Raw genomic sequence first — 27,997 nt, forward strand, 5'->3', positions numbered from 1 at the left:
TGCTAACAACAATGCTCAAGAGCTTAGTCCTCAATTCTAGAAGGTTCATAGCCTAATCGCATTCCATATAGCCTGGTCAATTGAGCAGGGGCTCAATTGCGATAGTATGCAAATTGGCATGGTTATACTTAAACTTAATGTGTATGTTTTAAGCAATGTTAATTATTCATCCAGAATCAACTTGTGAAGGTGAATTAAGTCACGTTCTTTCAATGTCTTTCAATTTTGGGCTGACTTTGGTTGTAAATCAAGATTTCATTTTCTTATAAATAATCATCTCACTCATTTATATAATACTGTACAATATGCTTTATTGCCTGCTAGGAAATAATGATAGAGAATAACACTGCAGCAGCATACAGCATTATAACAGAGGGAAAAGGAAATCTGTGTTTCAATCACAAAACTAAACAGACAGGCAATAAACAGTACGCAATATAAAATGATCATCTGTCAAATTATGCAACTTTTATATAATTAGTGGCTTTAAACTCTTAATTATCAGTAGTAAAATTTCTGAATTCAATTTCTACAGAGCATATTAGTAAGAAATATATAAGGGACTCTGCTCAAAGCAATACAAAGGAGCTATATACACAGGCACCTTCTGTAACAAGAACTGATTCTCGTGTAATGGGGATATCCTAACATCACCAAGAATTTTGCTTCACGTTTTCAAAATTATACTTCACTGAAATTTCTCTTCTAGGAACATCAAAATGAGAACCTACAGCAGTCTCCCAGTTACCATAAGTGTGTTTAACCGAATAGCTTACATCGACATTCACTCTGCAAGATCAAACTGAAGATGCCATTCAATCACACCATGTATCTTTTCAATTAATGTTCTGAATTATAGTATACTATTGAACATTGTACAAATAAAGGCTCTATGTCATCTACTTTGTTGCCTGCAACAAGAAGAAAAAGGCAAATATTTCAGTATATTGATGATGTCGCTGAGCATCTACGTCGTCACACCTGCTCTGTGCATGCCTAATAGTGTACTGATCCTGCAAGTAATTTTTAAATACCACTGCGACAGGAACCACGCTTAGCCCTTTTTCGGACATTGTGGTTCTACTCATAACAAACCATGAGATGACACAGGGCCTTTACATCTTAATTCTTACTGCAACAGATCTCAAAACCTCACACTTGATATCAGGGTTGCTTGTCATTGAACAGCCAGCTCTTCGGAAGTGCGTTGACTGGGACAACATAACTCAAGAAACCTGTTAAACAAGTTTGTAAAATAGAAACCAGGGCTAAGAATAAAAAAAAGCACTGGTCAGCCTCAGCATGTGACTTTTGGGTCTGTATAAACAGTCTTATTATGTGCAATGTAATTGCATCGTTAATTTGGATACTCCTGTGAACTGTGATGTTAAAAAGTGTCTGATACGAGTTTGATTAATGTAATTAGAGGTTTCAGCACCTTCCTGAGTTTTCAAACTGTAGATGGATTATTTACCACCAAAACACTGCCATAGCGATGCTACTGGTATCAATGGTTACATTAACACATCTGAAACTCTATTTACATTTTATTGATATAAATAATTTGAAGCATATGGATCATCAAAGGCCTCCTAAAACTGAATTGAAGTACTGCTGATTGTGATCCATCTCACTAAAAGAGGAATATTTGCACAGTTAAGCCCTGTTGCTGATGCAGTGTTGGCATCAAAACCATTGGCTCATTAGTGGACAGCTGCCCAGTTCCCTGAACCATACACCCAAATAATAAAATGGAAGTGAGCCAGTGGAATCTTTCCAGCTACATCAATGGAAGTTCACTTGCTGTGAATGTTCAAAGGAAGCATTCCATACCTTTCTATGGATTTGCAAAGATTGGATGGTTGGCACTTCAGTTCGGATCCAAAACATGGTATGATAATAGCACTGTTGAAACACAGCCACCAATCTAGACTTGAATTGGAATCAAAAATTACAGTTGTGGACAGTGCAAAAACAACAGAATATTAATTGTAAAAACATCACAAGGGAATCTCAAAATGAGCTTTTTCTTAAAAAGACAGAATAAACAATAAATCTAATTAGTTTTCTTAGGGCTGATAATTAATTTATTTCATTGTTGGTGGACACATGACTACAATGGGCATGTAAACTGGCATTCAACAAGTGCTATGCATATGTAAAATTTAAACCGCAACTTTGCTCTGCTTTTTTACAAACTGAACATGTTTGTGTATACAGTCTATTTTTAATTTAAAGTTGCTTAATGCAGATTATCTGATTATTTAATTTTAAACATTAAATTCCCACTTTGCTGTGTTATTGAAATTTCTTATATTTTGAATTAAACAATTAAGTGTAAACAAATAACTGAATTATCACAAGAATGCATAAACCTTTGTTGGTGTGGAACAAGTTAGGGTCTTCCTTTGAACAGTGTCAGCATTATAACCAAATCGCGGAGGTTATAGATGTTTACAAAGTTTAATGTTGATTTTCTGGGCTAGTCAACATGGCTTTGACGGTCTGCTGTAAACTAATTATTTATACATCTGCCTTTTATTCTAATGAAATATAATTCATTTAATACTTCTTGTGAATCAGGAAACATCCCTGCATTTTTGGTATTAAAATTAAAATCAATTGTACATCATTAAACTATTCCAACCCTCTTCCAAAAAAATTAAATATTTCAGTCTATCTGTCAAACCACCATTTAAAAATATACTACTGGAATCATTTTGTTAATTGGCCTAAAACAAATTTCGATTTATAAAATATTAAACTGCATCATACATTTGGTCAAAAATACAGGTGTATCAGTCAGTTCTCTGCCAACCCTTTGTAGGCCACATTCTATTGTTTGTAATAGTGGGTTATGTTTTATGATGGTATATCCTCTCCATCATTATTTGGGTGATCTATTGGTCTTGCTGCTTTTACCAGGACTTGAACCTCTGACCAAAGGGTATGACACAAACATTTTAGCTAGCACACATCACTGGGTCAATAGAGTTATTTTTTCTTCCAAATCTATATTTTCCAAAAATTAAACTTTTTCTCAATTCGGTATCAAATTATATGTAAGAAATGCAATGATGAATGATCTCTTTGGCCACAAGGTGTTACTGCAGCAATTATAAATAAGACATCACCACAATAAAAAAGTTTAACTTTTGTAAAGCCATCTTTGTCTCCAACACCAATTCAAAAAAATATTTAAATACCTCACTAAACATTTTTAAGGCCAAATAAAAGTGTCTGCTGGAATACACTGCACATTTTGAGTTTGTTAAATGTGCCTTACTCTCATGCATAAAGAAATAATTTTCTCCAAGTTATATTACCCATTCTGTTAAAATTCTAACTTCATTTAAAATAAACATCTACGATAAAAAAATGTGCATGTTAGATCTGAGTTAGGAAATTACATCCGCAAAGCATTTTCTCACAACCACTATAAAAGTGTAGATCAATATTCCAGGTTCAGCTGTCTGAACAAAACATTAATTACATGGCAGCAATAATTTGTTGCTATTTCAGTCACTGCTTAGAGTATTGTTTAATGACAAACTAACTCTCGGCTCAGCAATTATTTATTTATATGACGAGGGTTCCCAACGTTATCTTTCATTAACTGAGCAACTTGTCAACTTGGTCTTAAACAAAATTACTGGGATAACTGTTTACAATCAAAATTAGTCAAATTTCCAGTCTCCATATATAGGATGTGGAGTCACGCCTTTAAGACTGCTATATTGTTCCCCCCCCCCCACCCCGCTTTCTGCATCCATACAAGAACTCCAAATATACACACTATGTCATTCTTAGAACTGCCACACGCCCATTCCGCTCACGATGGACAAAGCAATAGTAATTAACTTATTCAGGGGCTACAGTAAATGATCAGTTATTGCATTTCCTAACAATAAAAGCCCTAATTAGAATTTACTAGTACAGGTTAATTGGATGATGCTTTGTGAATAAAACACTTACATCAAGGATTAGATAAATCCTTTCTGTATAAATCAAGCTACAACAGCCTGGACTATTCTCATTCAGAATAATGGCAATTCTTAGGTGCAAATGGGTCTTTCGGGTATAGCCAAACTTGCATTAAAACTTTTTATTTCAACTAATTCTCTCAAAGTCATAATCAGCGTGTATTTGTGACCACTTCTGTGATACTTCAAGCTGCACTTTTTCCTGATCAGCAAAATGTGACAGTAGCATGGAAATTTTTGGTTGCCAAACACGTCCCTGCAGCAGGCATCGCTAACCAGCTGTAACTGGCTTTTGGTTTTGAGTGTTTCCAAATTACTCTAAAGAAAGTTACATTTAAAAAAAAAAGGGTGAAACTGTGACAGAATTCTTAGTCTACCACAGGGAATGCTGTTCAAAAGAACTTCCTGTTTGCAGCACAATTGTCAACAGCAATAACCAGTTGGGACAATCAAAATTGGTACTTCATCACGCCCACTATCTCACCAACAGTTACAGTTTGAATTAGTTGATCTTAGATAATTACCTAGTATATTCTTGTAAAAAATAATGTATGAGTGGGCATTTCTGATAACTATCTTGCTGATAACTTTTTCTACCACTAATCAACGTATTAAAAAATTGGAGTGTAAAAAACAGACATTCTGAGCCCTTTGCAAAATAATGTGTCCTGCAGATAGATAAAAGAAAGCAAATTTTATAACTACTACTTTATTTGTAAAGGAACTATTAGACATTTATTTTCTTTAGGTGGCAGGAAATTACGATGTAATGCTTGGGTTGCTGCATTTTATTAATTTATTCTGTGAAAATTCAACACAATTGTTATAACTAATAGTGTAACTTGTAATGCTGGGTGTCAAATGCAGGTCCATGGGCCATTATATCAGGTTAATCACAGCAACTCCAGTTGGGGGCACAATCTAGAAGTTGTACATAAACCATTACTACTGTCACACATTTAACAGGGGTATTACAAGAGGAATATTCCCTGCAGCAATCACCCTTGTATCAACCTGTTAACCTTTAACGACAGGGCATGTATTATGCATCAAAATAAAATGTTTGGTTATATATAGTTAAACAATCCTACTCTCTAAATGTTCCATGGTTACCTAATTTTGTTGAGCATTAATACTTTGAAAAAACCAAAAGGCCGTAAGAACAAAATTACACATTTTACAAATAGTAGTGAACATTGAGAGCCGAAAGGGTTAATCTCCTGTTTGTTAAATTTCCACTGTGAGAATTTCAATGGGGATTCTCCTTGTTCTTCAGCTGAACCTTGTTTACATACTTAAGCAGGGTTTCTGCCAAACTTCTGCCTAAGTTATGGTGTTGGAGTAGGAGAAGCCTCGAGAAAAATTCTGGCACAGATCTTATCGTTTCCAAGTCTCACTTGATGTATCCATTTAAATATGTGCAAGGGCAAAACTTAAGAGTTTGCTAATGTTTTGAAGAAGGAAAATAAACAGAGTGTCATTCCTGAAACCCAATAATGCAACTCTTCCTCTCCACTTCTGCGTAGAAAGAATAGTAAATTCACTCTGTGGTAACTCTTGCTGTTCTCAATGCTTCTGACACAATAATTTGTAGCAGTGAAAGCAGAAATGGTAGAACACGCGTATGAATTATCAGTTCTCCGTGTTGTCACTTTCCTCATCCGTGAATGTTAATGAGCTTCAATGTAAGCAAATGGGCACATTCCCATATTAAGCACCAGTATAGCTGATACATGTAATATTACCGCTTTTAAGAACTCACACATCTATGTTGATGACCAAATCTTGGGGCCTTTTCACATGCTAAAAAAGTGATATCAAGTGCAATAAGCTATACTTCAATGTAGTCACACACTTTTTATAATTCAAAGAAAGGAGATCATAGGTAAACTCCATATCCCACCTATTAATCTCATGGAAATGTCACTTAATCGTAAAGGAAACAAAATAAATGCAAAAATACAATGAATTGTATTCTACTTGGTCAAGCATAAAATGTAGACATTTTTCTCATTATACTCAACTTTTGTGAAAAAGCATTGTGAACATTTAAATACAGTAACTTGTGTACTTTTTTCCATTTTTAAATATTAGCTAGACTTTGGGCAAAAGCTGGTTTCTACAACGAGGAAAAGACATATTTCTAATGACAAGCAAAGGATGGCAATTGCACAAAACGTTAACAAAATGTTCTTTACAGCTAGAATGACAAACAGTAAATGAATTATTGTATAAAGCAGTCACAAAAGGATCATGTTACCAGGATGGGCTATTTTAGTCTACCTGTTAAGCCAGTGAAAGAGATGTGCAAACCCTAAACCAATCGAGAAACTGTCTTACCAATCTTCAAGAAGTTGAGTACAATTAAGTCTTACTCCAATTAATTCTACAAAGACTATGGCTATAAAAGTTACAATATGCCACTACTATTTAACGAGCAAAGCCCATTTTTTTGCTTAACTCTCCAGTTTAGCTTAGACCCTGATTCCCCTTTAACTAACTTTAATTAACTCAATATTAATCTTACAGTGCAGCATGTTTAAGCAGAAAGTTTAAAAATCTGTTTGGAAATGAAAACAGTAATTTTGTGCCGAATGATAATTTGTGCTGTACAGCATCAGTTGATGGATAAATGAATGGTGCACTTTAGATACAAATCAGGAAAAGGATTTTTGGTTTACTTGTTCATGTTGTTTTGTTGAGAGAAGTGCATCCATTTCCTGGGAGTCAACAGTGAAGACCAAAGCTTCAAAATAAAGCACATCGACAATGCAGCCACAGCTTTCTTCAGGTCCAATTGCCAATTTTGGTATGGAAATCTGAATTGCCAATTCAGTGATTTTTCACATAAAAGTTATAAATGGATGGACTAAGCAAGAAACAGAATGGGCCTAAAGCGCAAGTTTACCCACCTTACCCTGTAATAATGATGTGTAAAGGCCAACTCATGAGCTCAGTAGGGTTTGCACATTCCCAGGCAGAATTATATTTCATTTTGTCAAAGAAATTGGCAAATTCATTCTCTGAATAACGTCTGAGAATTCAGAGCAAAATGCATCAGTTCTATATGGTGTGGGCACTTTTTGAATCTAACTGATAGTTTTGCTTACTCATCGCTGTATAAAGTTGAAGTATGAATTATAAACTGGCACAAAATTGCAATGAAACTTGTATCAGGTTTCATGTCTTCACTAATAAAATTGTACTATCCACACGAATGGAAGTTTTTTTTTAAAGATACTGATGTAAATGTTGACCCAACCTGAAATAATGCACTTAGATCTATCCAGGTTTCTGTGTTCTGCACACTTTGGAAACTCTGCTTTCCTCCAAATTCCTCCCTTTGCTCTTTCTCTCCTGATGGTAACATTCTACGCTAATGCATCGTTCTACATATGATCACAGACCTATTATCACCCCGCTCCCCTCCTCTCCTACCCCACACAATCCCACCCTGGTCATTGGCCTTCTTCGTGCAAACACTGATGACCATTTCACTTTGGAGCCAACAGAGTTGAGGCTCAGTTCTGGTGGTCACATATATTCATTTTCACTGTTGGGGGCGGGGCATCGGTGTGGTTACTGGACACCCATCAGGCACAGATAATCATCTGGATGCTGAGGATAAATGGATTAATGTAGAAACGCCAGCGAGATGAGCTGATGCAGCAAGATCACAAATATAAACTGCATCTTGATCACATCAAGTGATTCATGAACCCACAATGCCATAATGGAAGCTCATGCTTGTTTTAAAAATCCTGAATATGGTTAATATTGCCACCGTACTATTTGTATTTTCTTCTTTAGGGCAGGCATTACGTATATTCAAAGTGTCTATAATTGGCAGCTCAGTTGAGGCCAACTCAAGCTCATCCACGGAGGGTGAAAAAAAAAAGCAAATTAATCTGTCCGTCAAGGTTGGAAATCAAAGTGAGGCATTTTGAGTAAATTTATAACTGTCATCACAGAGATTACATTGGAGAAAAGTATATGCGTATCTTGAAAACCGCAAATAAATTAAGAACTCAAAAAGAATATCACGTGCAGACATCATTCTTTTCTACAGAATCCTTCTGGATTCCATTTTTTGGGCTACAAATCTTAATTACAAAGCCAACGTTTCTTAGAAGTTGCATATGATTGCCAGGAATTTAACATCGCAAATGAAACCTACTATGAATATGACAATTTACCAAGAAATGCTATACTTAAGATTTTGACCATGAATCTGTTGACCATTATTCTTGGAATCAGATCTTGCTTTAGGTTTAACATGTATTTAATCCAAACAGCAAGATATATTGTGCATCAACTAGGTTTGTTTAGTTCAGACAGGAGCACCTAATACATGTTCCATTATAACTGTGCCATGATATTTATTATTTAGCTTTTTATTGCAAATTCCAGTCACAATCTTCAAAAAGAACAAAACATCTCTGATGCGAACAGTGTGTACTATTCCTCATATGCTGCTTATAAAAACTGGATATAATACATACAGTACACCAAATAACCTTGCAGGTTTCCTGAAAAATAGACTTATTCTTGCACAATTAATATCTGGCATTTGTTGGTGTCAAGGGTGTTGCATTAACAATCATAATGCCCAGGCAACAACTGGTGTTGTATTACTGTGACTTCATGGAACAGCATAAGAACTGTGTTTGAGTATCTGCTGATGACTTTACTAACTCTCAAAACTTGTGCTACTGTTTTGAAACCTCACTTACAGTCCAAGTTGTTTTCCATTCTGGTAACATGATCTTCAACCAATATGGGAAGAAAAATATTTTGCATTCAAGCTAAGCAGTACTAAACATCAGTAATTCTAGTTGTTGGTCTGACAGAAGACTTTTTTTTTCCTTTGTGCTGATGTACTTCTGCAACCTGAAATAAAACCTGAATATCTCCTCAGTAATTTGCTGAATTAGTAACCCTACAACCATCATAATAATCATTCACTGTAAAAACACAGCAGTGCAACAGTTGGGACCTAAAAAGCTTTGCAGGATTTCTGCCACTATTAGTGCCTAATTGCTTAAAAAATAAGCAAATTACTTTTACACATCTTAACAGTATATTGGAAAACAGTCACGTCCAGTAAACTGGCCCAATGCAGGGTCAGTGAGGTTTAGCAAGAGAAAGCAAAAACAATAGGTATTAAGTCATCGTGGAAAACAAAAAAAAACAAGCAAAAAGATTGCGTGTGTAACAAAAGGTACCATCTGTACAGAGACAGATTGTGCTATTAAACTCAACTACAGATTAACAGAGGTTTCAACTAAATAATGGCGCTGTTGAAATAAAATATCTTAATGTAATGGGCAAAATGTAAAGAACTTCAATAATATCTTTTCCTGCCACACCATCTCAGTAATCAGGCAGAAGTTCATGATTAAACGGTTTCCGTGAAACTCAAATCAAAATGTGCTTAAAAAAAGGAAAAAAGAGAGAGGTTGACAATATCTAGTCACTAGCACAGTGCATCAGTGTTACTTGAGAAAAGCTAGAACTTGCAGCAAACTCGAGTAGCTCACACTCTGATCGTGTTGCGTGCAGCGGCAAGAATTGCCAGTAGGTTTCATGGGCAGTTGTTCTGTGTAACAGCTATTTTTTTTTATATAGCCAGGCTGTCTTCAGATAGGGAACCAAAGGCTGAAGAAACTGGTTTAGCCCCATTCGTAAATGTTTGATGCTCAGATTCTGAGCCTGTCCATGGGGCTCTGCTGAGCCAGTGTTTCCCAGCTGTTTCTGTGAGGAACCCAGCCTTGGAAGGGTGAGACTCCCACAATGCAGTCAATATCAGGTCAAACTGACCCATCTCCTGTGTTTCAGACTTTGTAGAGATACAAAGTAATAATGCATTATTGGTCTGCACAGGAGATAAGTACTGAGGTTTGTGCCATTTCCTTGGGCTGTCCATCATGGTTCAGAGAAACTGCATGCTGGCCTCTGCAGAAGAAGGAAACAATGAAAATCAATACCACATATACACACATTGACCAGCAAGATACCTTCACTACCAGCATTTAGTGTTCCACATTTTTATGGGGACCTGCACACTACAATGGTGCATCTACCAACAAGCTTTCCGTATTCGAATAAGTTTGAATTTGCAGTAAAACATTGAAAGTAGCTCATTTACTTTGTACCCAAACCATACCACTAGATGGCGCAACAAACAAACACTAACATGGACACGACCAGGGCTGCATTTGTGAAATTAGAATCTGCTTGTTAAATTTTAGACTGGCTTCAACAAGACTGCCATGCATGCATTCTGCCTCCATTTTTAGTATGCATTATAGAAGATCATTCGACCCATTGTGCATGCACGAAAAGGCACCCTGAAAGAGCTAGCCAGTTAGCCCAACTTCTCAGCACTTTCCCCATGGCCCTGCAAATGTTTCCCTTTCAAGATGATATCCAATTCCCTTTTGAAAATGAATGTTAAATCTGCTTCCACCACCCCTTCAGGCTGTGCACTGTGGGCCATAAGGACTCGCTGGGCTGGATTTTGCCGCCAGAGGCAGGAATCGGGAGGCGGATTTAATTCCAAGACCCAAGCCGGTCACGAAACAGGAAGCAGCTCCTATTTTCATCGAGCTGGGGAAGTTACCTGCTTAAGTGACGGGTCTGCCTTCCAACGAGCTGGCGAGAGCGTGGAAACGGAGGCAGGTCAGTCGAAAAGCAGACCACATTGTGACTCGTTTCGGCAGCCATGATTGTGGCTGCCATTTACATGTTAATCTTTTAGGACAAAAGTTCGAAAAGTTAAAATTTCCCACATTTTGGAGGGCAGCGGGAGGTCTGGAACCCAGGCCAGAATAGCATTCCTTAGAATTTATGAATTTTTATATAATGGGGTCTGACCTCTCTGCCATGAGCAGCCTCTTCAATTCCACTTCAAACTGCAAATTCTCACACAAACTTGCAGCCGACTATGTCCCGGCTTCATTGAGCTGGTCTGATTCCCGATAGTTGCTAAGGTACGGCTGCCTTGCTAAAGATTAGAAAATTTACTAGGGACAGGCTCTTAATGAGTCCATGTCGGTGTTAAGGACCCCAATAACCGGATCGGGCCTGCTCCAAAGCCCACTCCTCCCTTCGCCATTGGGGAAATGGCAGAGGGCAGAAATGGATGCAGGAGGCCCAGCTGTGCTCCTCGGTGGCCACTCTTTCTACAGTCCTGCCTCCGTTCCTAACTCATCGGTGCTGGGAAAATACAGCCCTTTGTGTCAAAACATTTGTCCTGATCTTTCCTTTTTTTTGCCAATTATCTTAAGTCTATGCCCCATCTTTACCAACCCTCTTACCAGTGAAAACGGTTTCTTCTTATTTACTCCCTCAGTTTCTCCCCACCACAATTAACTTTCCCCATAACCTTCACTGTCCTAAGCAGAACAATTTCAGCTTCCCTGTTCTCTCCGTGCAGATTAACATTGTATAATCTTTTGATTTTCTATTCTTGTTCATTAACCAGTCAAATATATGGGAACTTTGGATGCAGAGAAGTACAGGTAGAAAATAGCAACACAAAAAGTTTACAGGAAGCGCTCATGGCTTCAAGGTTTTTAATATGTTGCAGACGCAGGGTCAGTTTTATGACCTTGCCCCTAAAGAACACTCATTTCTTAAGGATCAAAAAGTGAAGACCCATTTTATTGGGTTCCTATCTCCTTTATACTGCCCGTGTATTTGTAGGATTTCAGGGTGGGGGTGGGGTTGGATGGTTTTGGCCTCTTGCTTTGTTTTCCTGGAACAAGGCTAATCTGTGAAACCCTTCCCATGGACTCCACTAACAGGGGGATCTTATGTGCAAGCCAAAGACTAGGGGCTGAATTTTCTCCTCCCAACACTGAGAAAAGCTGCACTGGGAGGACCAAACGGGAGACGTGTGGGGCCGCAATTTTATAATTACCAGGCCATTCCTGCTGCCTGTCATTTTCCTTGGGCTGGGAAACGTGGTGGGCTGTGATCTGACATGCACTTGAAGTATGAAAAGGGCATGGGAGGGGTACTGGGGTGGGCGGGGCAGTGGGGGCTAGAGTACCTAAGACCCGTGAACAGCACTGAGCCAATCACTCCAAGACCGAAGGCGGGCCTTCTAACCTTCCCACCTCCATCCGCCCACCTCCGCAGCTGCCTCGGGACCTACTCGGGAGGTAGTGGCCCCGACTCTAGCCTAGCCCCGTTTGAATGGGCTGACTTTCTGAATTCAGGAATGTAACGTTGCGAAATGCCCTCTCTGTTCCCGTCGCTGAAGGGAAAACTTGGCCCCTCAATATTTTCCAGAACCTCAAAATATTAAGAGGTATTTAGAGCTATTTGCTGTGTAGAAAATGCCAGTGCTCTTGTGCCCTTAATGTTCCTGTTCAGCACCAGACAGAAAGGGCAGCTAGAAAATCCATTCCATGTAATATAGCTACAGCAACCAAAGGAATAGCATTAAATATACTGCAATACGTAGACATTTTAAAAAAACTGAGAGGAACACCACGGTGATGAACTAGTTTTGTGTTATTGAATGGTTTTACTATGGAACGTGATTTTTATCCAATATTTGTAAATTCAAAATTTTCCAACAATTTCTCTTCCTACGATTAAAACAAACACTTTGCAGTTACTGACTGATTATTCTTTTATAATGTGCCAATAACTTACTAGTCACCTCACCTATGTGCATTCTCCATGGCTGCAACTTCTGCCAAGGCAGCTAAACTGAAAAACGCTGGGATTGCAGATGTCGTTTGCACTTCTGGTGAAATGCTGCACGCCTGCTCCGTTTCTGGACGACTGCAGTTGACTCCACTAACTAAAGTGTCTGTCTTTAGTGGCTGTTTTTTCTTTTCCTGTTTACACGGCATCTTCTCCTTTGTCAGATCTGCAGAAATTAAAAAGCAATTTTGAGATAGGGAAGTTAGAAAGGGAAAGTAGTGCATAAAAACGTCAGCCCATTTAAAAATGATTTACTTTCATTGTTTTAGTAAGTCACTCCCCTCTATATATCCCATCTTTGACGGAGGGTAGATAGCTAGCCTGGTTTGAGGTCTCTTCTAATGGGTATTGTGTAACCAACCATTGAGACCAACTGCAGAGGCTATATGTAAGGAGACAGAGTGGTTTGGACGCTCATTACCTATTCTTGTATGCAACGGCTTCACTTCCCATTATTCCCTATACATGAGAGAGATCAAGAACTCACCACAGAACAAAACACTAGCACAAACCTTTGCCCAAGATGGAGGAATAATTACTATCAAAAATATTGTGGCGCTGTCTTAGAGTTACTAGGAATGGATGAAGGATGGTGCACTTAAGGTACAGGTCTACTTTCTGGTGCCATTTCCATTGAATTCTGGAGTTAGGGTTCAACCTCAAGCATTTTGCATAAGACCCTTTTGGGAGGCCTCCTGGGCACTTTATAACAAACAAGGTCTATTTAAATGTGTTGAGAACTCAGTGCACTTGTCTGGGATCTCAATATGTTTAAAAATTACCAGCTGGGGGCAAGGTCTTGCACAGGTGTATGTGTAAGCACACATATGCAAAGCTTGCTCCTGCCCATGACAGTCAGGTACTAAGTGCAGTACTGCAGTGGGTATGGTACTGAACTTGTAACCCAGAGATTTGAATATGGTAATTTGTAGTCTAGCACGAAATCAAATGACCATGAGAGCTGTCAGATGGTTGCAAAAACTCCAAGGGGAGAATTTTCTCCGTGTTGGGTGGGACAGGCGGGAGCAGGTGGGGGGCCAATCGCCACCCACAATTGGCTGCACGCCGCTATTTTAAGTGGGTGGGCCAATTAAGGCCCACCCAGCGTGACACGCACCCGGAAGCGCTCAATGCTACCTGTGCGGGCAGGGGGAGGAGGGAGAGTCGGGGCTTGCGCTGTTTCACGTGTGTGCAAAAGAGCACAGAAATCTCCCTGAGGCACGAAGCTGCCTCAGGGAGATTAATTTCATTCCGAAAAATTGAAAAAAAGAATTTAAAAAAAATATTCCGACATGTCTCCTCATGTGACAGTGTCACATGAGCTGGGACATGTTTATGAATTTTGATGAAAATTTTTTATTTCGTTAATAAATCCTTCATGAAACCTCATCCCGCCTGTGGATGAGGTTCCATGAAAAATGCAAAAGCCGCCCGGGCTCTTCGCTTGCCTGCCAACCTTAAGGTTGGATGACCAGCCCTGACAAGTACTTTAATTGGTTCATTAATGGTCTTAACAGGCCTTTGAGAGTTCGGCGGGCGCGCAGCCGACTCTGGTGCACACCCATTGACCTGGAGCTCGGAAAGACGCACGGTGACATCAGGACACACGCCCGACGTCACCGCAGTCATTTTACGCATCGGCAAGCGGGCCCCGCCCCCGCACGCCAAACAGAAGATTCTGCCCCAACGCTTCACTAACGCTTCAGGGAAGGAAACTTGCTGCCACTATTTAATGTCACACAATTAACTCCAGTCCACACTATTTAAATGACTTAGTGCCCTCTGAAGTGGCTGTGCAAGTCATTTATTTGAATGAACGATCTCTACAGGAAGGCCACCATCATCTTGTCAGGGAAACCTGGGATAGATAATAAACGCACCCTTCATTGACATCCACAAAAACAAGTAAAAAAACAAATAAGATTCAGAATTTGCAGATCAATACTTTATCGACAGCTGAGTTATAATCACAGCCTATGTGTAATGCAGGTATAATACTCTCCTGCATATAAACACACAAAAAAAAATTCAATCAAAATTAATTTGAATGTCTCACAGGAAACTAAAATATAGTTCCAAATGGAAATTGATATCAATGTTTTAATGCCATCAAAAATTCAGTATGGAGGTTTCTGGTGTGCTCTGTGTACAACCCAGAAGTCCAGCCTCTAAGTGTGCCATCTTTCATTTTTATAAGAATGCACGTACAGTTACTTGTACTTTATGACAGAAATAATGGTTAAGCTATCAGTGCCAGAAATGTCTTGAGTCTGTACAATCAAATGAGGAAATCAGGAAGTGCTGAGTTGCCCTGCTCCTCCACAAGCTTTGCTACACCAGTAACTCACTGATAGAGTTGGCACTTAAGCATACAATGGACATGGGCCTCAATTTCCTGTGCCCACCGGCGTCAGGTGTGTTCGGTGGCGTCGGCGGACAATACGGCACGATCGGTTTCACGACGGCGTGAAACCAGTTTGGGATCATCAACTTAGTCCGCCAATGGCTGGCTGTGTTTCCCGTTATCGGATGTCGGGAACCTCATTAAAATACATCTGCATATCATTATTAGGCTAACCCGCTAATGGTGGGAAAACACGGCGACGTGTTTCACAGCAGCACATAAGCGACGTGCACTTCACTCAGGACTTCGAGGTTTATTTGCCTACCTTACTTCGGTCAGCACTTGTAGTCATCAGCATTGGGCTTCACAGACAGCACCACATCACTTTTAGGGGGACTCACAGGCCAGTCTCTACCTACCAGATCAGCCATGTGTAGGTGGCTTTTCAACGGCTGCAGGGCTAGGGCTTGCTTGGCGAAGGGGGAGAAATGGCCTCAGGCGGCAGGACAAGGGCTGTACTGGTGAAGGAGTGTAATCCAGGGTGTGTGAGGGGGCACATGTTAATCTGTTCAAGTGGCCTCAAGATGGTGAGGGCTGAGGAGGCAGTCTCCAGAGGAGATAAGGCCAGATGGACATGTGAGGGTGTGTGTGAGAATGGGTGGTGATGTGCCTTGAGCTGGCAGTGAGTGAGATGCCAGTGAATGTGTGATGGGCTTGAGTGTGTGAGTTTCGAGTGATGAGATGGTTGCCATACTCTGGCTGTACGGATGAGATCATTCATCCTCTATCTGCACTGGATGGCCAACCTCATCTGTGCAGCATTGGCACTGATCACCACTGCCACCGCCTACCAAGCCTGGTTGGTCACACCGCTGCCCATCCTGTGGCCAGAGAGGGGGGTAGAGGACATTGCGGCAAGGCTCCATGGTCTCTAAAAGATGTTCCAGTGATGCGTCATTAAACCCTGGGGGCTGCAGTTTTTTTGTCTTTCGTGCACATCTTCCCTGCAGCAGCCTGGACTTTAAATATGGTGCCCGGCATGATGAAGCAGTGAGGTGATGGCATGGCGGGCGAATGAGAGCCCGCCCACCATCGAAACAGCGTGTTTTCCGGGATTGCATAACTAATGCAGTGGGTTTGGGATAACATGGCTTGAAAACCCACCATTGCGGCCACTACCTCACTTAGTGCAAATCTGGGACGGTTCCGCCCATGATGTTGCAGTATTTGCCCACTAGTTTTAACTCCTAAATATGTCAGAGGAAGTTATGGCTTGCACATTCAGGAGTAAGTGAATTTTTAAGGGCCTAATAACTTTTAAACACTGCCAAACAACCTGAAAATTTAGTTTTATAAGCGTAAAATTCCACTCACTCAGACTTTGAATATTGTTAGGGATTAAAAAGGATTTTTAAATTTTCTCTTTGTCTCTTATCTCATTCTCTCAATCCCATCTTTTTCTCTGTCTCTTTATTTCACTTTCTGTACATAATTTTATATTGAATTCAATATTCTAATTTAAAGCTCCTGGCTTAGACTTTGTGTGCCTCAGTCAGGATTTTTCAATCTGGTTGGTTGAAGTGACATGTTTTCTTTTCCCTGCTCGTACACGCCACAGATCCCCTCTAGAGGGTGCTATAGAGGTTCCCAATTGCTACCCAAAAACCTACATAAAATCTATGGGCAGCATAATGAACGGTGAGCACTGTTGCTTCGCCACTGACCACAAAGTCTGGCCACCCTGCACTTACCTCCTGCAGGTGACAAGCGGCCATCAGCTGTTCGTATTAAGTGTGTTATTTTTGTTTTTCTGGCCTTGCGCTTTTGGCTACCAACGAGGGGTTCTTGTGTCACTGGTGTCAGCGGGCTGCTTGGAACTGATGGAGCATGGTCCACCTTCTCCGTATGTTCCTCAGAGTTCGTGTCTTGTGGTACTATGGCTGAAATATAAGAAACAACTAAGTTAACTTCCCAACACTTCAGTAGTATCTACGGACATAAAAAAGACTGCTCTGTTAGTTTGTTTAGAAAATACTGTAGACGTCTATTTTCAGTGCCAAGATATTTATGCCTCCCTCAAGTGATCTACCTCTACCAATTTGTTATTAGTTTATGGAGCACTTTGGACCACTTTGAAAGTGCTCTACATTGCTAATAATTTTTACTTAGTGTCTCCAATTGAATAAATGGCTTGATCTAAAAGGTACACATTATGTACATATTAAAAGGAAATTCAGTTCATTGTCTAAATGTTTTTTAAGCATAACCGCATCATCTAATTCCATCACTATAAAATATTGATGCCCGAAATTTGTGGAACATTTTTCCTAGCTTCCAGACTGACATTAAAATCCTTCTATATTAATCCATAATGACACAAACACATGCCAGAAACAAACGATTGTTGCAGCAATGAAATCTGTAGAATGAGATGAGAAGCCATAGGTAGTGTGAACAATATCAGTGACCTTGATACAACTAATTATAGATAAACACATAACTAGCTGGATGTTTAGAACTTGCTTTGTACTTAATTCCTTCCTATAAGAATTTCCAGTGCCAAAAAAGCATATCACAATGGCTAACAGAATTTAATTTAATATGTGATGGCATAAGTACATTCCAAATCTCACCAAGAGATAGTAAGATCATTTTCATACTTAGGGCTTTATTCAGTGCATTATAAGGCTGAGTTGCTGAATGATTAAATGACAGTTGTTTCAAAGATTTGCAATGGTGCTTTATGGTAAATTAATGATGTGTTTACTAGATTCAGTGGAATATTCAAAATTATTAAATAGCTATCCAAACTGGACGCTATGACATTATTGAGGTCATTAGGCTTCACTCTATTAGAAATGGAATGTGTATTTTTGCAGTAGAATCTGGGTATTTAAATTCTACCCATAATGCAGAAGCCAATGGATTTTAAACAGCAAACATTTTTATCATTAGGTTCCTGACACTGGAGAAAGCTCAGGTTAAATTCCAAGATCGTTTTATAATGGTCTAGTCTGGCCTATATTATCCACATATGAGACACCATGCTTCTTAGTATTAATTACTGGTCGACACAGACTAGGATACTGTGAAAGAATTTTATTGCAGTAATCCATTTACTGGCTGTTCCACTTGAAAGTTAGTGTAACTTGTTTCATAGTTAGTATAATTTATGATTATGGTAATATAAAGAGATTAACTGGATAAGATTGCCATGGATTTAATTATATTCCAACAGACTGCTATGCCACAATATTCAACCTAACAGTCTCACTGGGGCACTTAGGCCATTACATACAAATTTACATGCATGCTTTCGTATGTGTAACATCCTCTGGGAACAATTAAAATGTTTTATGTGCTTATTTCCATCCGTGCTTCGTTATGTGAATATCTGCAGTTACAGCTCTTATACAGAAGCTAGACAGTGCAATATTTCTGAAAGGGTTCAAGAACTGAGGCCACCTCTTCCCTTACCCCATTTCTCTCCATCAAAAAAATTTCTACTTAATAGCAAAATTAACCTTTATTTGTACCTTTTTCAGTTAAATGGTGTGTGTTCTTTTGGTGTTTACACTTGCTGACTATTTTCTGAGATGATCCTAAAAAATATAAATAAAAATATAAAAAAAAATAGAAAATGTTGGCTTTAATCAAACGGGTTCCTAATGCTAACAGAATAATGGTAAACCCATAATCTGTTCTAACTAATGGAAAATGAAAATACAGATACACCTTAGACTATTTAAATCAGTGTTTGACTGCTGGCTCACTGGTCACTTTCAGTACAAGGACAGTATACCTGCTAACTTCCATTGTAGAATTAATATGGTGGGGAGAAGGGGGTGGGGGGATGTTCACAAGAGTGGTGGGAGTGGCCAGGTGTAAATATACTCATTTAGTTGACTTTGAATAGCTCTCAGGAACGACACAAAATCAAGTGCTCTGATTACATCTGCCACCAAAGTGGCTGGTGCTCCAGAAAAAAAAATGGACACTGTCTGAACTTAATTATTGAGAACAAATCTCCTGAAATTGAATACATGTCCTTGCTCCTGTGTTGTCACAGACATTAATCAATCTTCCATAACGTTGCTTTTCAAATTTAATAATAACAAGCTTCTATTCTACGTTATATTTTCCTACCTGAACTATTCAACATTTGAAGACCTGTGACTAGTCAAAGTGTTCAGTAACAAATTTGTTCATCATTGTACTAAAGGAAGATTGTTCCATGCAGAACCTACCAACACCATTGGTCACTCCACCAGATAGTCACATAAAAGAAAGCATCAATTATCAAGCTGAAGGTTGTTTGATTACACTCTTACCTATCCTATCAAAGCCAGAATGTCTCCAGAAATGACTTTGTTTCCCATCCACAGGAGCTCCGACCCCAGGAACCAATGTGGATATTTTCTTCCTAATCCACATTATTCCCCTCATCAATATCATCCGAAGACATGGGGTGAACTTCCATATAGTAATATCAATTATAAGGCAGCTGGCATTTTCCATATGAACCAGGTGAAAATACACTGTGTACTGGCATATTGAAATAAAGTAGGACTCATATGCTTTTGAGTCTGATTTCAAGCTTCTATAAGCTCAAGTTTATTACATTTCTGTTAGCACATACACAGACTCAATGTTCGTTCTGACCTTGCAAGATCTTTGTTAGGAGCTTTTCAGGTATTTCTGGTGCTCTATTTAGAATTGTATCTTACTTCACCCTTGACCTTCCTTCCCCCATGCTAGCTGGCATTGTAAATGGCTCTCAATCCTCAGGTACTATCCCCTTCCCTTTCTAAACCACAATCATCATATCCCCCCCTCAAAAAATAACCCTCACTGTGCTCGTAATCTATTGTTTCATCTCTACTTCGTTTTCCTTGAATATATTGTCACCTCTCACCTTTACCAAAAACCCATGCTTCAATCTCTCCAATTAGGTTTCTGTCCCTGCCATATCAGAGAAACAACTTATATCAAGGTCAAACATGATATCCACTACGACAGTGACAGTGGTGCACTATCCCGTCTCGCCCTCGTCAGCCTCTTTGCAGTCTTTGGCACGGCCGACCAAACCACTCTCCTTCAACACCATTCATCCATTATCAAGCTGAAGGTTATTTGATTACACTCTTACCTATCCTATCAAAGCCAGAATGTCTCCAGAAATGACTTTGTTTCCCATCCACTGGAGCCCCACCCCCAGGAACCAATATGGATATTTTCTTCCTAATCCACATTTTTCCCCTCATCAATATCATCCAAAGACATGGGGTGAACTTCCATATAGTAGTGACACTTAACTCTATCTTTCCACCACCCCTCAACCCCACAACTGCTTCTGTATTATCAGGCCGGTTATCTACATATGAACATATATACAAACAAGGAAGAGTAGGCCACTCAGCCCCTTGGGCCTGCTCCGCTATTTAATAAGATCATGGCTGATCTGATAGTAACCTCAAATCTGCATCCTGCCTACATCCAATAACCTATCACCTCCTTGCTTACCAAGCATCTATCCACCTCTGCCTTAAAAATATTCAAAGACTCTGCTTCCACCGCCTTTTCAGGATGAGAGTTCCAAAGACTCACGACGCTATGAGAAAACATTTCGCCTCATCTCCAATTTAAATGGGCGATCCCATATTTTTGAACCCAAGTTCTAGATTTTCCCACAAGAGGAAACATCCTCTCCACATCCAATCAGATCGCCTCTTGTTCTTCTAAACTCAAGCAGATACAAGCCTAGCCTGTCCAACCTTTCCTCATAAGACAACCTGTCCATTCCAGGTACTAGTCTGGTAAACCTTCTCTGAACTGCTTCCAATGCATTTACATCCTTCTTAAGTAAGGTCACCAATACTGTATACAGTACTGATGTGGTCTCACTAGTGCTCTGTATAACTGAAGCATAACCTCCCTACTTTTGTATTCAATTCCCCTCACAATAAATGATGACATTCTGTTAGCTTTCCTTATTATTTGCTGTATCTGCATACTAGCCTTTTGCAATTCATGCACTAAGACACCCAGATCCCTCTGCATCTCAGAGCTCTGCAATCTCTTACCATTTAGATAATATGCTTCTCTTTTATCCTTCCTGCCCAAATGGACAATTTCACATTTTCCCACATTATACTTCATTTGCCAGATCTTTGCCTGCTCACTTAACCTATCTATATCTTTTTGTAACCTCCTTATGTCCTCTTCGCAACTTGTTTTCCTACCTATCTTTGTACCATCGGCAAATTTGGCAACCATCCCATCCATCCCTTCATTCAAGTCATGAATATAAGTTGTAAACAGTTGAGGTCCCAGCACTGATCCCTGTGGCACACAGCTCGATACAGCTTGCCAACCTGAAAAAGGCCCATTTATACCTACTCTCTGCTTCCTGTTAGCCAGCCAATCATCTATCCATGCTAATATGTTACCCCCTATACCATGAGCTTTTATTTTCCACAATAACCTTTGATGTGGCACGTTATCAAATGCCTTCTTGAAATCTAAATACAGTACATCCACTGGTTCCCCTTTATCCACAGCACATGTTACTTCCTCGAAGAACTTCAATAAGTTGATTAAACATGATTTCCCTTTCACAAAACCATGTTAACTCTGCATGATCACCTTGAACTTATCCAAGTGCCCTGCTATACCTTCTTTAATAATAGCTTCTGACATTTTCCCTATGACAGATGTTAAGCTAACTGGCCTGTAGTTTCCCACTTTCTGTCTCCCTTTTTGAATAATGGAGTTACATTTGCTATCTTCCAATTTAATGGGGCCTTCCCCAAATCTAGGGAGTTTTGGAAAATTAAGACCAATGCATCAACTATCTCACTAGCCACTTCTTTTAAGGCCCTATGATGAATTCCATCAGGACCCGGGCATTTGTCAGCCCACAGCTCCATCAGTTTACTCAGTACCACTTCTCTGGTGATTGTAATTTTCCTGAGTTCCTCCCTACATTCCATTTCCTGATTTACAGATGCTTCTGGGATGTTACTTGTATCCTCTGTAGTGAAGACTGATGCAAAATACCTGTTTAATTCATCTGCCATCTCCTTGTTTTCCATTATCAATTCTCCAGACTCACTTTCTATAGGACCAATGCTCCCTTTGTTAACGTGTTTCTTCTTTAAATACTTATAGAAACTCTTACTATTCGTTTTTATATTTCTGGCTAGCTTACTCTTGCACTCTAATTTTTCTCTCCTTATTAATCTTTTAATCATCCTTTGCTATTCCTTATATTCTGTTCAATCTCCGGACCTTCCACCTATCTTCGCACAATTATATACTTTTTAAGTTTGATCCTATCTTTAACCTTTCTGGTTAACCACGGTTACTTGGACATTTTCTTACTTGTTGGAAAGTGTTTATTCTGTGTTTGCTGAAGTAACCCCTTAAATTTTTGCCACTGCATTTCTATTGACCTATCCCTTAAGCTAATTTGCCAATTCACTTTAGCCAGCTCTGCTTTCATGCCCTCATAATTGCCCTTATTTCAGTTTAAAAACATGGTCTCAGACTCACTCCTCTCTCCCTCAAACTGAATGCAAAATTCAATCATATTATGGTCGCTGCTACCTAAGGGCGCCTTCACTATGAGGTCATTAATTAATCCCATCTCGTTGCACAACACCAGGTCTAGTATAGTCTGCTCTCTAGTTGGCCCCAGAACATGCTGTTCTAGGAAACTATCCTGAAAACATCCAATGTACTCCTCATCTAGGCTACCTTTGCCCATCTGACTTTTCCAGTCTACATGTAGATTAAAATCTATATATATAACGTAAAGGCAAAATACTGCGGATGCTGGAAATCTGAAACAAAAACAAAAAATGCTGGAAAAACTCAGCAAGTCTGACAGCATCTGACAGCAGAAAGTCTGTTTTTCTCTCCACAGATGCTGTCAGACCTGCTGAGTTTCCCAGCATTTTTTGTTTTTGTGTGTGTCAAAATCTCCCATGATTATTGCCATGCCTTTCTGACAAGCTCCCATTACTTTTTCCTTTGTGCTCCACCCTACCATGTGGTTACTATTAGGGGGTCTGTACACGATTCCCACAAGTGACTTCTTCCCTTTACCATTTCTCATCTCTACCCAAACCGTTTCCACATCCTGGTTTCCTGAACTTAGGTCATCCCTCTCTACTGTGCTAATACCATCATTGGCTAACAGTGCCCCCGCCCCCCTTTCCTCACTTCCTGTCCTTCCTAAATGTCCTATACCCTTTCATATTCAGGTCCCAATCCATGTCCTCCTGTAGCCATGTCTCTGTAATGGCTATCATATCGAACTTATTTATTTCTATATGCACTCTCAGTTCATCTGTTTTGTTTCAAATGCTTCGTGCATTAAGGTACAGAGCCTTTAGTTTTATCTTTTTATTGTTTTTATAACCTCTCGTCCCATCTGTTGATTTACGGTTAGATTTGTACTCTCTATCTCTTCCTGTTACGGTCTGTTTTTCATTTCCTGTAATAATACCTTTCTCTTTGTCTCTACTCTTTGATTTATCACATCTTCCCAAATTTGATCTCTTGCCCCCACTACTTAGTTTAAAACCCTTTCTACTTCCCTTGTTGTGTGGCTCACAAGAACACCGGTCCCAGCACGGTTCAGGTATAGACCATCCCAATGGTACAGATCCCATTTTCCCCAGTATTGCTGCCAGTGCCTCACGAACTGGAACCCACTTCGCTCAAACCAGGCTTTAAGCCACGCATTCATCATCTAATCTGATTTTTCCTGTGCCAATTTGCACATGGCTCAGGTAATAATCCAGAGATTATGACCTTTGAGGTTCTGCTTCTTAATTTGGTGCCAAGCTCCTCGTACTGACTGTGCAGAACCTCCTTCTTTGTCCTGCCTATGTCACTGGTGCCAACATGGACCGCCATGATCGGGTCCCCCCCTCCCACTGTAAGTTCCTCTCCAGCCCCAAGCAGTTGTACTGAACCCTGGCATCAGCAGGTAACACAGCCGTCTGAACTCACGCTCTTTGCTGCAGAGAATGGTGTCAGTCCCTCTGACTATAGGGACCCCTACTACCACTACGTTCCTTGTAACTCCTCCTACCTGAATGGCTTCCTGTACCACGGTGCCAAGGCCAGTTAGTTCATCCACCCTGCAGCCCCCACTCTCATCCAAACAAGCTGAAAAAACCTCAAACCTGTTGGACAATTGCAAGGGCTGAAGCTCCTGCATTCCTGCTCTCTGGGTCCCCTTACCTGACATCCAATCTTGATTGATTTAAACCAGTTAAATATTAGGAAGGCCGAGGCCATCATCTTTGACTTACGTCACAAATTCTGTACACTTGTCACTAATTCCATCACCCTCCCAGCCAGTCTTTGATTGAACCAAACTGTTTGCAAAAAGATTTTTGACCAAACCTTTGAAAACCTTCCCTAATCTCTCTTCCTTTGGCTAGGCAAATATTTGTGTCCAATTATGTCGCTGTAGAGCACATTGGGACTTTCTATGTTAACAGATGCTATATGAATACATGTCATTGTTGTTTCCCTTCTTTCAAAACATGTAGGAATCCAGAAAGCAGCTAAACATGTCTAATTAAGGTACATAAGTGCAAAAGCAAAAATACTGCAGATGCTGGAAATCTGAAATAAAAACACGATAAATACTCAGCAGGTCAGGCAACATGAGTGGAGAGGGAAACAGAGTTTATGGTTCAGGGTTGTGCGACTTTGGAACACAGTGCCTCAGAAGGCGGTGGAGACGGGGTCATTGAATATTTTTAAGGCGCAGGTAGATAGGTTCTTGCTAGGCAAGGGAATCAAAGGTTATCGGGGGTAGATGGGAATGTGGAACTCGAAATACAAATAGATCAGCCATGATCTTATTGAATGGTGGAGCAGGCTCGAGGGGCCGAATGGCCTACTTCTGCTCCTATTTTGTATGTTCCTATGTATGTCGGTGATCTTTCATGATCGACCTGAATGTTAACTCCAATTCCATCTCCACAGACGCTGCCTGACCTGCTGAGTATTTCAAGCATTTTCTGTATGGTATACAAGTAGCCTGAAATCTACAAGGGCTTTGGCAACCACTAGATGGCATGTTTACTTCTAGACATCCAAAATTAAAATACATCTAGACTACTTTATATCCTCCTGTCCTACCTTTATCACTTTTTTGTTGCTCAGTGGATCCACTCCTATTCTTTTTCTTTTTCCTTGTCACTGTTGTGTTCTTGCGGTCAAAGGTTACTGGGCTATATTGTGGAAGGCTGTTGAATTTCTTGGCAAATTCCTGCTCTAGATTCCCCAACCTGGAAGGCAAAGAATAGAGTTCTCAAATGCATTATTTTGATGGTCTTGGTCATCCACAAGTTTTAAGGTTTCTCCTTCAGTGCCAAATTAAACCAGGTGAACTTTGTTGGATAGAATGGCCAGCACAGGGTGACAGCAGAACAGGCTGTACAGTAAACAGAGTGCAAAAGTTGGGAATTTGGTGTAAGTGGGAATTCGGTGCAGAGGGAAAAGGAGGTGCTGCTCTTTGCTTCCAGTGTAGCGGTTCGTGTAAGCTTGCTATATATAGTATGTATTTAAAAACTTTTGTCCAGTTTTTTGGTGCTTAGTGCAAGGAAGTGTGTAGAAAAGATAAATACTTACAACAATCTAAAAAGAGGGTATAAATAATCCAGACCACGATGGCAGAACAGCTTGTGTGTCTGGACTGTAATATGTAGGAGTTAGTGGGCACAGAGACTATCTGAGTGATCACATCTGCAGTGGATATCTCCATCTTGAATCTCTGGGGCTCAGAGTTATTGAGCTGAAATGCACATTGGAAACACTTGGACACAGGGGAGCAGTATCTGGGTAATTTGCTCCAGACTTTGGTCACACCTTGTAGAGAGATGCAGGTTCAGAACGGGGTTGGTATGACTGATAACATGCAAGAACAACCCAGATACTTTCACAAGGTCCCTCCCTTGCAAAATTGCATGTTAATTGTGATTTACAAAAACTAGAAGGATGTGTATTAAAACTAATAATGCTAACGTGCAAAACGTAAAAGACCTAGGATTGAAGAGGGTATAGGCAGAAGTGAGAAACATAATAAAACACTGGCAGAATTTTTCCATCCCTAAACAAATCCTCAATATTACTCAGTTACGGAGGAAAAAAACAGTTTATGTGAACACATTTTGAAATATTCTTGATGGCAGAATATTCTGAAAAACCAAGTACTCTTTAATAGCTGACACATCATCCATGCAGATAAAATATCAGGCTATCAGTCACAGTTAAAAGCATACAGACAAGAGACTTGATGGTGTCATAGGTATAATCCTTTCTTTCAAGGTCCACTGAAAATCAGATATCAGTGATGAGTACATTTTATAATAGTAGAGTTTGCAAAGACAGACACAAAAGACTGTTCTACACACAAAACCATTAGCTAAACATGAATGGCAGACAGGCTGCCAGGTTAAATCCCTAACATGAGTGGCAGGGAAAGCAGAGAAAGAAACTGGATTTCTTACCCAAGAGCAGATTCATCTTTCTGTTTCAACTTCTTCAACTTTTTGGTTCCACTGGTCCCAACGTTTGAAAATGGCCAATCTTCCTCCTTCCAACATCCCTCATGGTCAGATGAACCTCCCTTCCCTGAGGCTTTCTTACCTAAAAAAAAAATGCAAATACATTTCTGTACCATTCTGTGAAGACTCCAGAAGTTGGATCTATATTCCACCATGCAAATTGAGAGCAAGCCATCAGGCTCCTTCAGAACCCAATTCTTACCCCCAGCAATGAATTAGCTTACATCTTTTCAAGGTCAACTTCTCCAAAGTTCTTTTTTGTAACTAACTGCTTAAATAAGGAAAATTTATATCATTAAAATAAGAGTTTCAATTTGCCATTTTTTCCAAATTGTGAATTTATTTGACAATTCATTAGCAAACCTTTTGAGCCATGTATACAATGGGAAACATTAACTACGCCTACCACTCTGCATTTTGAACTGCACAAAATCATCAGCTACACTACAATCTGAGATCTGCAGTCCTCCATGCAGTGAGACAAGACAAGACATCTGACCTTGTTCCTCACAGTATCTGCCTGCCAGCTGCCAGATCAGTCACAGGACAGATGGACTGATAGACAAAGTGCCCCCTATGTGAATCGTGCCCCTTTTCTCCCAGCTGCTGAGGTAAGCATTAAAGTCAGTATACCTTCACTTCCAGCGATTCCTTTGGCAGCTTCCAGATCACTGATCTTAGCAGAGCTGACAAAGTTAAAATCTATACAGAACGCTCCCTGTCTCTTCAAAAGTGCTCATCTGCTGATGAGAGGTGAGTTTAAACAGGCAGTTCCACAAACATCAGGTTACAGACGTTATCACTGCAGGTGAATACATATTCCCTTTTAGATCTTACCTCTGCACAATGGGGACAATTGTTGTTGTCTAGTTATTTGGGTAGCTCACACAATCCTTAAAAATGTATTTATTCAAAGGATATGAGCAAAGTAAGGTCATCATTTATTGCCCACCCTTAATTGCCCTCAAGGTGGTGGTGAGCCAACTTTATGAATTCTAAAGTGATGGTACTGGAGGGTGTTCCAGGATTTTCACGCAAGTTAATGAAAGAACGGCGATATATTTGCAAATTAGTACGTTGTCTGACTTGGAGGAGAACTTAAAGGTGATAGTATTTGCACATGCCTACTGTCCTCGCCGTTCTAGATGATAGTGGGCCTGGGTTTGGGAGGTGCTTCAAAGAAGCCTTCGCAAGTTATTGCAGTGCATCATGTAGATAGTACACACTGCAGCCACCTATGGTGGGGGGAATGAATGTTTAAGGTGGTGGATGGGGTGCCAACCAAGCGGATTGCTTTGTTCTGGATGTCGTCAAGCTTCTTGCATGTTGTCGGAGCTACACTCATCCAGGCAAGT

The 27,997-nt window shown here is 40.0% G+C and overlaps 1 protein-coding gene across 8 annotated transcripts in view; it reads right to left on the reverse strand.

The window, feature by feature from the left end:
- Positions 1 to 285: 285 nt before the first annotated feature.
- The window catches only part of bbx (BBX high mobility group box domain containing), a 206,377-nt gene continuing 178,665 nt past the window's right edge, over positions 286 to 27,997 (reverse strand). For 7 of the 8 annotated variants that reach the window (XM_078560039.1, XM_078560038.1, XM_078560034.1 and 4 more), the window contains 6 exons: positions 26,586 to 26,724; positions 25,216 to 25,364; positions 18,585 to 18,650; positions 16,800 to 16,988; positions 12,663 to 12,870; positions 286 to 9,938 (listed from right to left, as the gene is read on the reverse strand). In XM_078560039.1, the coding sequence (XP_078416165.1) occupies positions 9,851 to 9,938; positions 12,663 to 12,870; positions 16,800 to 16,988; positions 18,585 to 18,650; positions 25,216 to 25,364; positions 26,586 to 26,724 (839 nt within the window). In that variant the 3' untranslated portion in view covers positions 286 to 9,850. The remainder of the gene's footprint in view (positions 9,939 to 12,662; positions 12,871 to 16,799; positions 16,989 to 18,584; positions 18,651 to 25,215; positions 25,365 to 26,585; positions 26,725 to 27,997) is intronic. The other variant, XM_078560041.1, reaches the window with a different exon arrangement.

This window comes from Cetorhinus maximus, chromosome 16 (genome assembly GCF_964194155.1).
Source record: "Cetorhinus maximus chromosome 16, sCetMax3.hap1.1, whole genome shotgun sequence".
NCBI classification, from domain to species: Eukaryota; Metazoa; Chordata; class Chondrichthyes; order Lamniformes; family Cetorhinidae; genus Cetorhinus; species Cetorhinus maximus.